Genomic DNA, 15,214 nt, shown 5'->3' on the forward strand with positions numbered 1-15,214 from the left:
GCTGCTTAATGATCCTGTTGTGGCAGAGATCAATGCTTTCGGGTGTCTCACATTACTGTGCTGTCTATAAAGACATGACTGTCTAAGCAGATATCAATATAGCGCGCGTGTGTGCGCGTGTGTGTGTGAAGGAGAAATCTGTGTGTGTATTTGGCATTTACTGGAATGCTGGGCATTTTTTTTTTAATATTTTAAAAGTTTGTTTGGGAACCAATACAGTTTATCTAGTTTTTTTGGGAAGCAATTGTTGAAAATTGGGGAGAAGATTGATAAATACTGTTAAGGGAAAAAAGGGAAGAAGTCAAAGTGAAATGTTGAGTTTTTAAGGGGAGATGTGCTGCTGATGTTTCCCTCAAAAGGAAAATAATCCTCTCCATAATTCTCTGTAAAATGGTGAAACTTATGTTTTACAGTGTTTGTTTTAGACCAGTCTTAGGTGTTAATGCCATCTTATGATCTTTTATGATGATGGCCCTCTGCTTGTTGACTCTTTTTGATTCTAATTTATACATATTTTCATTTTATGTGATGTAAGGTGACCTTGAGTATCACAAAGGGAGCTTTATCATTATTTTTACTGTTACTTTAGTCTAATGCAAGTTAAAAAAAGAATAAAGACTAACTTATGTCTTATGTTCATGCAGCTGGGAAGCTGGAAAGTTCCCATAATTAATACAGGTTTTGAAAACAGCGTTCATGAACCATTTCTTCCTTTCCAGCATTAGAAAGTTAAAGAACCTGCTGTTGAAAGTAATCTCTGCAGGTCCTGACACACTCCGAGCTCATAATGAAACTAATACAGCAGCAGCAGGGTTATTAGAATGAATAAGGAAACTGCCCTTAAGTGTAGCAATCGGGTTCAAGCCCCCGTGTAATCACCTGTCGTACTCTAGAGTCCTTGAGCAAGACACTAATCCCCGCCATCCCCAAAAGTGTTGCCCTGTCGCTGAACCTGACCTTTGACCTGATATGAGTCCCCGTGAGGGATCAATAAGGTATTTCATTATCATAGAATTCTTGCAAATGAACTGAAGTATTGCTATGGGCATATGGTGAGAGACGTTTGTGTGTGTGTGTGTGAGTGAGAATGATCAAAGTTGTGTAGGAAGTCATGCATGAGTAGTCAAGACTAAAGAGGAGACACGTCCCCACAAAGACAACGGCATACATTTGTGCGCACATGCGAATCACCTGGTATAAAATTGGAGTCAGGAGTGCAGGGCCGACTCTCGCTGCTGTTTCCTGAGCACTGATTTCCAGTGGGGAACAGGACATCGCAGTGACGGACGCGCAACTGGGCCCCGCTGGAGTCACAGTGGGACCACTCTGACCAGCTGGACCAGCTCTCTGGAAACGAAAATGACAGGACATCTCACAACCTGTCGAGTGTGTCTATATGTGTGCACATTTCTGCCCTCGGAGTGCATTAGTCATGCATGACTGCGCTCAGAGGGGCTGAGACAGACTAAAAAAAATAAGCTACGGACCTTTTGATAGATTGGGTCGTGAGCCGTTCATCACAGAGCTGTGTGTGTATGTGTGTGTGTGTGGTACCTGGACAGGGCTGTGTGTTGCACAGTGCCTCTTCAGTGTGCAGGCCAAGGCAGATGTCCCCTCCGTAAGCTGGTGGGGGGTTGCTGCAAGTTCGCGTCCTCATGTAGTGTCCTCCTCCACACGTCACAGAGCACTTGGACCATGGAGACCAGCATGACCAGCTGCCATCCACTTAGGGGGACAGAGAGGAGACACCAATCACTGTAACATGAAGCTGATACGTCAGATTCCACGGTCAGCGTGATCGCATTAGACTAACTTTTTGGTTGGTCTTCCAAGGAGAAAAATACTGACGCTGCTTGTTAGCTCAGCACAATGAATGGTAGGGAATGGGAAGTGTTAGCATTCACTGTGAAGTCATCAAGTAGATCAGGTTCAGGATCTTGGTTTGTCTATGAGTAATCCTCCTCACCCTCTTTTACAAAGTAGGTCATGATTAGTAGTAGTCATTGACACATGTTGTGTTTTGTCTGAGGTTAGGATGTGGCTAATGAGGCGCTACTGTACGTCAAATCACCGTGCACCTCAAGGAAAGTAGTTCCGGCTATGTGTCATATTCCTAATTAAATACCTTGCAATCCTTTTTAGTCACCACGGTATGCACAAATTTGCTTTAATCACTGAAGGTGAAGAGAAGTGTATTTGATGAATTTTGACAGCGGTATGCTAACACTTAATGTGCACTACCATTCAAAGGGCAAAGCTAACTAGCAGCCAGCCAAAAAAAGGAGAGGAGAAAAGTATTCCCATCTTTGTTTCTGGCTCTGTTGAAGACAAATAAGTCTTAAAAAGTAATTTCCCTCAATGCTGAATTAATCAAAATAAATTTGATTGAAATTGCATGTATAAACAGTTTTGCTTCAATATGTGTTGTAGAAAACAGAAAATAGGTGCCAAATAACACATTTTTTTTTTCTCTAAGGGAATATATTCACACAAAATTATGTTTTCTTAAGGTTCCGGGTCATTTCAAACAGTGACAGGTGACGCATAAATAAACAATGTGAATACGCGTGTGTGAAAGAGAGGGTTTTGATGTGACAGGAAGTTCACTTCATCCAGCTGTTCCAAGAAACACCGCCCCAAACTCAACAGTCGCTCGTGTGTTCATAAAGATGAATGAAGCGTTAAAAATCTGTTGTTCCTTCCGTCATGTGGTGCCAAGGATCAAAACATCACACAACTAAAAACGTGACTGTAGCAGTACAAACATGCTCTAAGTACTGATTAATGGTGAGAGACGTGGAGATGCAGTGAAATTAAAATAATCAGGCATGAAAAAAGAAAAAAATAGGATAAGTCTTAGTCCATGAATCACAACAGAGGTAAATATTCTTAACCAATCATCTGGATAAAATCTCACTTCATTTTGGCAGAGAGAAATTCCTATTTCACAACCACTTGAGAATTGCTTTTAAAGACCTAAGGATGGCTGGCAGCACTGTGCAGGTAATTGAACTTGCTGATGCTTTTTGTCATCTCGGTGTAATTTCTCTATCACACAGTGACATGTAAGTCGATTCCTGGCCCTCGATGACGGATCGTCTCATCTCGGGCGTAGTTGCAAGAAAAACATGGATTCATTTGTTTCCAAAGCAGATGGATGGTATGCATAATACATCCTTCACAGTGAGCTTTTATAGGAAAAAAAAAAAAAAGGACAGGATTAGCCATCTGAGGATTACAACTGGTGTAGCATCACGGGTAGCCTGCCTCAAAATAATATTGCACTTTCATGGAGGTGCTAATTGAGTGTGCATTAGTATTCATTGCTACTCAAGCTAGGCTCAATCTGTTTCTTTGCTCTGAGAGTTGTTCATCAACACACGGCTGTGGTATTAAGAGTCATGAATAGGTGTACTATATGCAGAGGCAGCAAGGGAAAAATAAAGAGCACTCAATATTTTACTCAGAGATTTTCCTGGATGAATCAAATCTTAATCTGAGCTGTCCTGACATTTTCACTGTAAAATAATATCGATGGCTTGTCTCTTTTGCTTACTTATGAAGACAGATTGCAGGTGCTGAAGATTAAACGTGGACTCAGGCTTTTAGAGAGACACCTCTGCCCTTCTCTAGCGCCCTTGACTAATAATCGAGAGGACAGGCTTGTTTTGGATACCAGGTGTGTTTTTATGCCAAACTAAGTACTTGATTTTTCCATTAAGACAGCTTACTTCCCTTTTCAGGCAGAGTATTCTTTTAATTAGAGAGCCTCCTCTTGCAGTCTTCAACTCGGTGTGTTGAAAATGTATTGTCCCAAGGCTTTTCACAACAGAATACAGCCTCCCTTAGCCGGCAGTGTAATTACCCGGCAACATAATTACATACTGGAGTACCACAGGGATTGTCTCTGATTCTTGCTGTAAATTGGGGTCTTCACCACAGCTCTCTTATCTGCGACTGATTTCTTTTGTGATTCCTGAAGATCTGGCCAGTCACTGTAACTCTATATCCATTAATCAAGAGAAAAACAGAGCTTGAATGTGATGTGTGGCAGTGTGTATCCATCTTAGAGTCGGCTAAGTAATTGACTTCTGATCTTGTGTGCTTTCATCATTCACTAAAGAGTATTTTTGTGAACATGTGTGCATCCCATACCAGGACAAGGGGTGATGTTACACTCCTGATACTCCTGTGCCGGTCCCAGGCAGGTCTGACCTCCATACTTGGGCTCTGGGTTGCTACAAGTCCTCTTTCTGCTTCGGATTCCTCGGCTGCAGTCTCTGCTACACTGGGACCAGGAGCTCCAAGAAGACCAGCCGCCATTAACTGTACGGCTCGAAATCCTCCCGAGACGAAGCACCTCACCTGTTTGTAGAAAAGAGCACACAAGACCATTTTCAAAACAAACCCGGTAGTATTTTCTGTTAGAAAAAAAAAAATCTGACAGCATCACATGTGCTATACTTGATAGCAGTGAATGTGACTGGTGCACCAGGGAGTTGCTGTAAAAAGCTTTAGCCGTGTTTGTGCTGAGAGCTCAACTCTCTGAAGACTTCCTCACAACATCACACACATGCAGGGTAGCAGCTCAGAGACGCTGTCAATATTAGGCTCAGTTTACTCACATACATCTGAAAAAACTGCTGTCACTCCGATAAATATATTTAAGATCGTGTAAGGAGTCTCTCAGGCTGCAGATGCTTGCTGTTGCTGATAATGAACAAACATAAGCATCAACTGGATACCAGCTAAATCTCAGCATGTGAACACTGCCCATCAGTGCTAGCATGACGATAAGAGGTGGGGATCCTTCAAGATAAACTATCATCACGACACCTTGCATGAGATAAAATGTCATAGCAAAACAATTGATATATTGCAATAACGAAACAGTAATATATCTGTGTAACTGAAGAAGAAAAAGGAAATTAGCTAAAAGGCAAAAATGATGTTTTCACTTCATTCTTATGTCAGTTTCACATAATTTGACAACTGGATGAGTGCAATGTGCACTATGTTAATAAAAATATTGCTATTTAGTTTATCAAGTAACGTATCACAAGAAGAAGTATCGGGATAAGGGCTGCGCAGTTAATCCAAGTCACAATATGGCCACCTGTTGTTTTTAAATTGCAAACGTGTTTGTCTGGGATAATGATGTGAATAATAAACTTCTAATAACCCAAATCTGTCTAAATAATTGCAATTAGATTTTTTTTCAAAATCTTTCAGCCGTGATTGCGATTCATCGCACGATGGATGGTCAAATCTCTGAAGCTGAAATTAGCATCTAGCCTCATGTGGCTACTAGCAAGGCTGTTGTTTTTGTTGTATCAGAGCTGCATCATCATTCAAGTCGAGAGCCGCTCCTGTTATTTTCTCAAGATGGTTCCAATGAGAGCTGTGCGTCGTGTCAACACGCCCGACTCGCTTGCTCATCAAGCGACATCAGTTGACTAATTTGTGCATTCTCATCCGTAGTGAGTCGAACAGACGATTCTCAATGAAATATGAAACGGTAATTTCTATTAAACCATAATTACTGCATGCATTAATCAGCGGCGTGGAAATGTGCCTTGTGATGGGAGACAGGGAGCAGAGTGAGAAAGGGAGAATCCTCTGGCCTTTTTCAATGAGGGTGAACCCATCTGTTTGAGTGAGTGATAATCACCTCCAATGAAATTAAAGTCACCATCCAAGCACTTCTCTGATGAGTCACTCATTCAATAAAATGGGTTATTATCTGCTTTTTCAGATAACAATGCAAGTCTTCATTTTTTGACAGTGCTGCTGCTGCCTTACGCCATTTGTCTTCGCTCTCTCCTTTTGCTTTTTCTGTCCTCTTAAAGCGAAGAGGAGAACGTTTTGCTTGACAGAAGCAGGCAGCAGGAGAACATCTGGATCCTGAGATGTAGCCGCTCAACCATGCCAACGGCAGCCATCCCCTTTTGTCTGATTCTTCTTCTAATCTCATTTATCTTTTCTATTATCACCGCCGCATCTTGCTCACCCTTACAGAAAAGTTTATTCTAGTGTGCTCTCCATCAGTGCTTCTTTTCAACTAAAGATAAGAGAGTGTGCTTTCGGCTGTACACTTAACAAATTACAGTGAGGTATCCCAGGCTTATACTGGTAATCTTTTACTGAGATATACTTAAGGAAGCTACAATAAAATATTATTGCCTATAGTAAAGCAACTTTATCTATTGTATAAATACTAAAACAAATTGTATGAAGGCCCGTTTCAACCACGAAGAGGAAAAAGAAGATTTAAAAAAGAAATATAAATATTTCATATTTTTGAGATGAAAGGCCAATTTAAGTAGCGCATTTACAAACCAACAGGCAGCTCAAAGTGCTATACAGAGGAAAAAAACAAAACAAAAAAAGAAAAAAAAATCAACCCAAAATGGAAACAGTACACAATAACAAAAAACAACAAACAAGAGCAACAAATAAAGCAGAAAAAGCAGCTGTTAAATTAAAAGCAACTGTAAACAGGTAGGTGGTTAGCTTTGATGTCACAATTCATTCAAAATTAGATTTAAAAAAAATCAAAACTGTGACATTAAAAATAATCCAATCAGTTCTCATAAATCACCAGGATAATAACTTAGCATTGCAAGACTTCTCTTACCAAAGTTTCTTTTATGTTATGTTTCTTTTATTGCTAAACCTTGGCTTGCATGTAATTGCATGGCGAAACCTAATAGAATAGAGAAACTGGATAATTTTCTGTATTTAAATCCAATACATAAATTAACATTAAATATAATCTTCATGGAGGGAGCATTTAATGCAGGGTCTTTTATCATACCGCAAACTAAAGCTTGTACATCTAATAAATAAATGTGTATCCCATACTACCAACAGACAGGGTTCATTACACAGGAAGTCAGTCAATAGCAGCAGTAACAGAATCCCCTTACAGGTTTGAAACACAAGAAGCAGATGGGTAACCCCAAGGAAATCACGAGTAAAATGGCTGCCAGACGCAAAGGTTCTGAGACAAGCAGGAGAACAAGAAGGTGGATGAGGTAGGGAGAGGAACTAATGAGGAACAGGTGACACTAATCAGAGTAAATCACACAGGTGGGAGGACACACAAGGCAAGGAGTGAGGACGATGAAATCAGTGTTCCAAAAAACAAAACCACGTCTACAACACGTTACATCTGGGACATAGAAACGACTGGAATTGCACTACAAAATAATTCAGAATAAATCGTAAGGTATACTTTGGAAAATCCATCCATCCATCCATTGTCCTCCGCTTATTCCTATTATTAAGGGTCGCGGGGGGGCTGGAGCCTATACCAGCGTCAATGGGCGAGAGGCGGGGTACACCCTGGACAGGTCGCCAGTACTTTGGAAAATATATTTCAATTTTTGGAGCTTACATAATAGAATGAACTTGAAGTGAGGACATGTCCTCTTGTGTCCCGTATCTTCCTCACAGCCTATGATTCACATTAACCTTCTCTTGCTTCTCTCTTTCTATCGCGGCCTCATGTGTTTTGTCCACCTGCACTTTTCACAGACAGTTTTTTTATACAGCGGCTGCTTTGTATTCTTGTCGAGAGAGAACACTGTGTTTACCTAGTGCAAATCCTCAACCTCTTTATAAATATGGCCGACCTTGGCAGTCCACAGGCATCAAGCTGGTGTGAACGTTGACAGGCCCGTCGAGGACCCGCCGCTCTTTATCGATTCTAAGCAGGCGGTGGCACGGACAGTCCCGCCTGCCACTGTGACCTGATACTCTTTATCAAGTCCTCTTTGAGCCCAAGAGACTGGACTGCTGCTCAGCTCTGAAGAGTACTTCATAATCGTGCATTTAATACAGGCTAACATGTACACTGCGCGTAGACACACCTCATACATTTATGTACACACCGCAGTTTTTATTTCCCCGTCATTTCCTTTTATTTGACTTAAAATGTCTTGAGTTTCCTTCAACCTGTTTTATGTATTGCACTTTGAGATGCTTTTTTGCTGTTGAACAATAAAACTCTCAACTTCTCTAATACACTGTGTAATGCTACTTCGCAGGGGGTGCCCTCCCGTTGCCAAAACAAACAGCGTGGTGCCCTCCCTCTCAAATAGGTACCGAGTGGATCTATCGATCCGCAGAAGAACCACAGAGAATTAATCGTAGCACTCCTGAAGAGCTGGACTTAGACCAAACTACAGTAAAAAAGAAAAGGCCGAACTGGAAAGAAACTGGGACATGAAACGAGTCCCTCCTTTCCCGTTGCTCAAATTCGCGCTCTGCTCAAAGGCAAAGATATACTGTAAACAAGTGAGAGAACATAGGCGTGCTATTTGGGAAAAAGGGACTCTCAGGCCACACAGATATGCAATACTGTTGCAATTTAATGTCATGTAAAGGCAACCGTGCGAGCAAGGCCGAGGTAGAGGGAAAAAAAAGAAGAGACATCTGGAACCCAAGAAGCAAGACAAGAGGAGAGGTGAACAAATCTCATACCTCCAGGAGGAAGGCGAGATGTCAAGTGTGAACAAAGTTTATCGAGAACATTGGACCACTTCGAGAAAAAGAGAGAGAGAGAAGTGGAAAAATCAAACTCCTGCCCTAGATTCAGAGTAGCCACAGCCCATTTCCTGTGTGTGTGTGTGTGTGTGTGTGCGCATGTGTGTGTGTGCGCGCATGTGTGTGTGTGTTTGCGTACGTCACGCCATACTAAACCATAAAATGAGGTGCTCTGCTTGCTTACAGTGGTGTGATATGTCAGTATTCCCTAAGCTGTCCTGAGGTCTGTCAGGCAGTAGTTGATTTGGTTACCCCCGGGGGGGGGGGGGGGGGGGGATTCTCATGGAAGGGCCCAATTAAAACATTTTTTTGAGAACACAATTAAAATCCCCAGAGGAGCTATGAGGGATCAGCGCACAAGTTAACAGATTCAGTATATGAGAAAACACACAAGAAGTACAAAAAATGGAAGTATATCTTACTTACGACCACACCGAGCATCGCCAATGGCTACAAAAAGTAACTGCAGCCACCAAATATTCAACTAACTTCCACAAACATCTCAATTTCCTTGCACAACTAAGGTTGAAGGATTTCAGAGAAACCATTGACACTTCAGCAGCATAAATGTTGAGAATCTGACTTTTTTTCCTAAACCGTGTACATTTGGGCCCCCGTATTTAGCATCTGGGTGTCTCTTCCTGAGAGTAACTGTTTGCATGAGCCGTTTTGTTACTTCTTCTGATGTTTTCTGGCTTTGAATATTGTGATTTCCAGCTGATTTAACTCCAATTTCCAGCTGCATTCTCAATAATTAACTTCAAATCAAATATCAAAGCTAACTATCTGATTCCAGCGCCAACTCAGAAACTTTTCAGTACATTAAGCACATATGCTATTCCTTGTTTTGTCCCCCCCATGATCTATGTTATTGTTTATCTGGTCAGCTAGTTTAATGCAGCTTGGCATCACAGCGTGTTATTGACAATCTGCCCTTGAATGCCTCACAAAGGGATTTTTATTTTTTTGCAGGAAAGAACTGCAAGGTGTTGATGAGCAAATAGTGACTTGTGCTTAGTGAAATGGATGACATTGCATATGCAGGTGTCAAGTCTCTTCAAGAGGATTTTTTATACTCTAGTGAAGTAAATTGAAAGCAGCAGCTGATTCGAAACATAAGGGTCAGTCATGCTTTAAAAATCTTCAAGTTAATGGATAAATATGCAAAGCTCTTGGGTATAAGATGCTTTCTCAGAGAGTTTTTTTTTTTTCACTTTTAAATTCCACAGTATAATCATGAGGGGAACCGGTAACTCTAGCAGACTGATTGCAGTCGGCTCTGTGGCGTGGTGACCCCTGATGAGAGGCAGGTGTGTCTGATCTCCAAGATCAGGTTCAGGTGTGAGAAGGTTATTCAGAGCCCTGTGACACAGCGCTCTGCTGGCTTGCTGTCTATCCAACACATCTACAGAAAACACCTCTTTGTCTTAGCACCAACTGTGTGCAAATGTCCTCCCTGGATTTTGCGCGCCATCTCCGGTGAAGCCCTGGTCTTTGTTTTCCCCTTGATGGTCTGGACCAAACAACTGGACCCATGACCACCTGTTAATTAGTGCAGTTTGTTTGATGAGGGAAAAGAAACCAAAAAAAAAAAAAAAGGAATCAAAAAATTATTTAAATTGGCTCAGGTGGGTTTTAACATTGCGAGTGAGATAATGAGAAAGGGAAGAGGGCGGAGTTTATTTTGAACTTGGAAATGCATAAAGGGGAATAAAAATGTGACTAAACGCTACACTGCTGTGGGCGGCATGGCTCAGGGGTAGAGTGGCCGTCTAGCAACCAAAGGGTCGCTGGTTCGATCCCCGACCCCGGTGACCATGTCAAAGTGTCCTTGAGCAAGCTACTGAACCCATAATTGCTCCTGATGAGTAGGTTGGCGCCTTGCATGGTAGCCTCCACCATCAGTGTGTGAATGTGAGTGTGAATGGGTGAATGACACTGACACTGTAAAGCGCTTTGAGTACCGCTAAGGTAGAAAAGTGCAATATAAAATTGAGTCCATTTACCATTTTGCAGTTTTATTTTGAAAGGACAGTGGAAACTGTAGGTGTGAATAACATCGTAGGAGTTTTTAGAGTGGAAGTTGCGATCACTTCCAAATGAATGTTTAAAAAAAAGTGAGTCCAACTCCCCATTGCTTTGACAATAAATTGCTGTGGCTGAACTATACTTAAGTGTTCTTGCACATAAACTCTTTTGATGACTCCCAATCAACCCTCTGTATCCTACAGGTACTGCAGATTGCCATGGAGGGGTTGTGGTAATTGTAAAAAACTATCAACAGAGCCAGAACACTCCACCTGGAATTGCAAACAAAAAAGTGCAGGATTGCCTTTTTTTTCTTTTATATAACACAGGAAACTCTTTCCTTCATTCTGCTGCTCTCGACGAGTAAAGACAAGCTTATCACTAAATTATAAGGTGTGCAAACCCCAATTTTTCTTGTATGTTGTTCATGTTGATGGCTTCAGCTTGATTAGAAGGAACTGTGAAAACCTCAAAGCCATAATTTCATGCAGGCATGTTGAGCATAACTCTGAGCCAATGACGTTGCCAGCCAGTGTTGTTTATTTTTCAGCGCCTACTCGCCGGCTTCCATTTGTTAACTCCATGTCATCAAAATCTGCGCCATTTGATGTGTGCAGTATTGGGGGGCAAAGGTGAAATAGGCAATCCAGTTCCACCCTGAATATTTGGAGTCAAGGACGAATGCAATCATAAGGTTGTCAACAGTAATCTGGGAGAGGCCGTGGGTTATTTACTTAACCGAGGCATAATCAGGGGTAGAAAGATGTATGTGGGGGAGAGAGATTGTGTCATTAACAGAGCTGTAGAACAGCAAGTGGGATCAGATATTAACAGCTCATTAAGAATAGTGGATGCTTAGATCCAGACAAGGATACCCTCCTCTCCTGCCTGCATGTGTTAAGGAGATGGTACTTAGTTACCTTAGCACAATGAATACTAGTAGGCGCGACAGTTGGCATACCTCTGTCAAAAGTAATCTGATAAACTTTTCTCAAATAAGAGTTACGAGATATTTTTTGAATCTGTTGGAACTACTTTCCTGACTGAGCGTAGTGATCTGATGCAGCTGCTCAAAACTTCAGCCATCAAGAGACATGTTTATTGACCGCTATTAGAGTGACAACTCATCATGGCCAACGTAGTAAGAGAGGACGAGGATGATTGTTTCTGGACAAAGATCCTGAACTTTATCTGTCACTAATTTGTGGTGATTTTTTTTTTTTTTTTTTTAGATTTTGAGGATGTGTTATTGGTTCTTATACAAATATCAGGATAAAATCAATATCCCCAAACCTCAATTCACAATGGCTTCACATCTCAATTATCTCTTATACAGTACGAGAATATTCTGGATTGTTGCCATCCTAATTTATGGATTACTTTGGAGCAGCTGCAGGATGTGTGAAATAAATAAACTGCCCTCACTTGTTGCCTCAGCTACTTCTCCTCCTTTTGATAAACAGCAAGACAGACCCAATAAAAGAGGTAATTGTGGAGGTTGAGAGGGAAAAAACTGAAAGACAATAAGAATGCTAGAATGGTTGTCATCTGTCAGAGACGTCCCTCAGCTCTGTCCTGTGTCTATTCTCTCTGCTCATGGCTTCTGTGCTGAGGGAAACTAATCTGCTGCCCACGAGAAGAACCCGACCTTGATATACCAGATCAGCTGAAGTGAAACACATCAGCCTGCTGACATGCCACGCTGAAAAAAAATGAAGCCATCACTCACCAGTACAAGCCAGTAAAATTACACACCACCCTCAGAGAAGACACCGTTCCGCTGCTCTCTTTAATTTCTTTCACTCCTGCCACATGACTAAACTCTTTTCATAGAGATATGTTTTCTAGACATATGGCTTCAAAATCATCATTTAACACATCTGTTTGCGCAGAGCATTGGCTCATAATCACAGAGAATGACTAAAAAGTTTTCTCTCTTTTTCTTTTTTTAAGTTGGAGGCTGACAGACAACAGCTGGCAACAGCTCAAGGGAAAGCTCACGGAGGCTGGTTAGTAATTGGCCGTTCACTAATCCGCTTCGCCAAATCAGCAACTGAACAATCGTATCTCACACCAGACTTGTCAAGCTTTTGAGTTTGTATCATTTTAAACTCCAGTTCAGGATAAGCTTGCAGGTAGGAGGGGCTTATCGAGCGATCCTTGATTTACATTACTGCTTCTCTTTGAGGTTTGAGCTTCTGAGATGTGCTGCCATGAAACGTATACAGGATGGGGGACATAAACCGTCTAGAAAGTTATTTATAATGAATTATATATGACAAGATTCTCTGTAAACACAAAATGATACAACCTCATCTGACTGGCAAAACAGGAAAACCATGTTTTATTAAATACTTTTACTACATGGACTTAAAAAAAAACAAAAAACTTTGCAATACAGCCGATTATGCAAATGATCAAATGTTTTGCTTTTCAATGAGGCATGAGAGAAAAAATGTCTACAAAAGCTGTAAGACTAATCACTGCGCATCCGTGACACGAGAGGCCTTTAAATCATTACAGATCTTAAGTAATTAACTCGTCGCTATCATTAAGCTGCGATCACTGATACGAAACGACTCAGTATGTTGTATAAAAGCGATGGTAAATGCTTGGTTAAAATCATATATTGATAATTTATCTCTCGTAATGAAGACGGATGGAGATCTTACTATGAGGACGTGTGTATTTCCGATGAAATTGGATGAATAATCCATATTCGTGCATGGCATTCTAGATCATATCAAATATAATCCAGACCATCAATGCAAAGGATATCTGATGCTAAAAGCTGCAAAAATGATGGTCAGAGCACAAAAACTTCTATTCTTATTTTCAGGCACTCTCCTCACTTCTTCCAGGAAGTTTAAGAACTAGAGTTTTTGCTGTTTTTTTTTCTTTCAATGAGCTCATATACAATCCACCTGATGCAACAACTGAAATCTCGATGGGGGGATCTTTGGGCATCAATACACACCCCCAAACTCCAGTAGTAATAATTCTGAAACAGCCCCGCACGTTAAGAAATGTTTACCGCTGTCCCCAGGGATCAGGCCCCCCATACATCTGTGAGAAGTAGACTTGAGAGGGAGGACATATTGGAAAAATTACACACACAGACACACAAACCACCAGTTCTCCCCAGATGGATAGCAAGTTTGATAATGGTTGAAATGAAGATGTGGATCACTGGAGTTCATCTGCCATTTTTTTTTTTTTTGACAGTTATGACTTAAAACCCCTCAGAGACGTGACTCATATTGAAGTCTGGAGATGAACAACCAGCATGGGACATGAAGGGAGTCACACACAGAGGCCACAGACACTGGGAAAAAAAAAAACCAAAAACCTAGGATGAAGAAACTGTTTCAAATCCTAAATTGAAGTTTTTTTTTCTTTCCGATAACCAGGGCACATGGAAGGGCATGATTTTTAGAAATAAAGGAGGATGTACAACCAAAGGGGTTTAATCCAGGTCAAGGATTTTTATATTGTCACTCTTGCTTGAGTGTATGGACCTGGAAACATGTTATGATGTCATAGAACATTTTAAATATCAAATCGAGAAATAAATACCGTTTGATTTATTAAACATTCATTATCCGTCATATTTGACAGTAGCAGAGGCGGGATGCAAAGCACTACCACCATTCTGCTCTCATAAACATGCTCTGGTTTTATTCACAAAATATTTAAACAATATCAGACTTGCGATGATATAATTTAACAGGTAAAACAACCGATACAAGCGGAATATAAAGCTAAAGAATGCTTGTTGCATTGGCTGCGTTCACTTTAACTGCTGCTGAATTAAGACAATTACTCACAGCAGTTGACGCAGGTCTTCAGCTGGTGTTGCAAACTCGGCGTGAAGCACAGTATTTTGTGTAATTGGCAAGAAATCACGGGTAACAAACAAATGTGTTGTAAAAAAAAAAATCTATTGATATAAATTCATGGATGTGGGCTCAGGTGAAAAAGAACTAAACGCAGGCAGGCAGTGGATAAAAACAACTGTTTTAATTGATAAATTAGAAATTCAAATGTGTTGTTTTTTTTTAATTTTTAACATGTAAATCAATGCTTAATCAAGGCAAGTTAGCAGGCTCCCTTCATGATTTTACTTTATTGTGAAAGCCTATTATCTGTCTGACCCCACATCAAGCAAAATGAAGGGCGGTTGCTGACAGTCAGCTTCTGCTAGCCATCAAAACAGATGAAATAAAGGCAAAGTGGCGGGTGACGAATACCAAATTGTGGACAACACTTCGTCTGAGGTCAGACTGAGCCTGGTATAGCACGTTTAGCGACTGCAGGTGTGTCCGTATTGGACTCAGAGATAATTGCAGATAATATTTTGGTTCCAGTATTGCGTTTTGTGGGTGTTGGTTTATAAAACTGGACCCATGCAGGACTCTGTTGCATCATGTAAAAAGGAAAATGAGGAATCCACTACAGGAGCACGTAAACACTTTAATCTAAATATTGTCTTATTAAGAGTCAGGCTGTATTATTGCCCTCAATGTTCTGTATACGTCTCAACTGGGGAATAAAGGTAAATAACAGAACCTGCTGCCTTGTTTATAGAATTTGCACCTACATAAACTGAGTTAACAGGGTTTCCATTTTCCCTGAC

At 40.9% G+C, this 15,214-nt stretch overlaps 1 protein-coding gene across 5 annotated transcripts in view; it reads right to left on the reverse strand.

The window, feature by feature from the left end:
• The window catches only part of sema5a (sema domain, seven thrombospondin repeats (type 1 and type 1-like), transmembrane domain (TM) and short cytoplasmic domain, (semaphorin) 5A), a 121,106-nt gene that overhangs the window by 7,717 nt on the left and 98,175 nt on the right, over positions 1–15,214 (reverse strand). For all 5 annotated transcript variants that reach the window (XR_015110902.1, XM_086191441.1, XM_086191440.1 and 2 more), the window contains 3 exons: positions 4,156–4,365; positions 1,555–1,725; positions 1,192–1,347 (listed from right to left, as the gene is read on the reverse strand). Coding sequence is in view for 4 of the 5 variants with exons in the window: in XM_086191441.1 (XP_086047567.1) it covers positions 1,192–1,347; positions 1,555–1,725; positions 4,156–4,365 (537 nt within the window). In the remaining variant the exon portion in view is untranslated. The remainder of the gene's footprint in view (positions 1–1,191; positions 1,348–1,554; positions 1,726–4,155; positions 4,366–15,214) is intronic.

The sequence above is a fragment of the Aulostomus chinensis genome, chromosome 21 (assembly GCF_037954235.1).
Source record: "Aulostomus chinensis isolate RoL2024-O1b breed Wild chromosome 21, RoL_Achi_v1.0, whole genome shotgun sequence".
In the NCBI taxonomy this organism is placed as follows: Eukaryota; Metazoa; Chordata; class Actinopteri; order Syngnathiformes; family Aulostomidae; genus Aulostomus; species Aulostomus chinensis.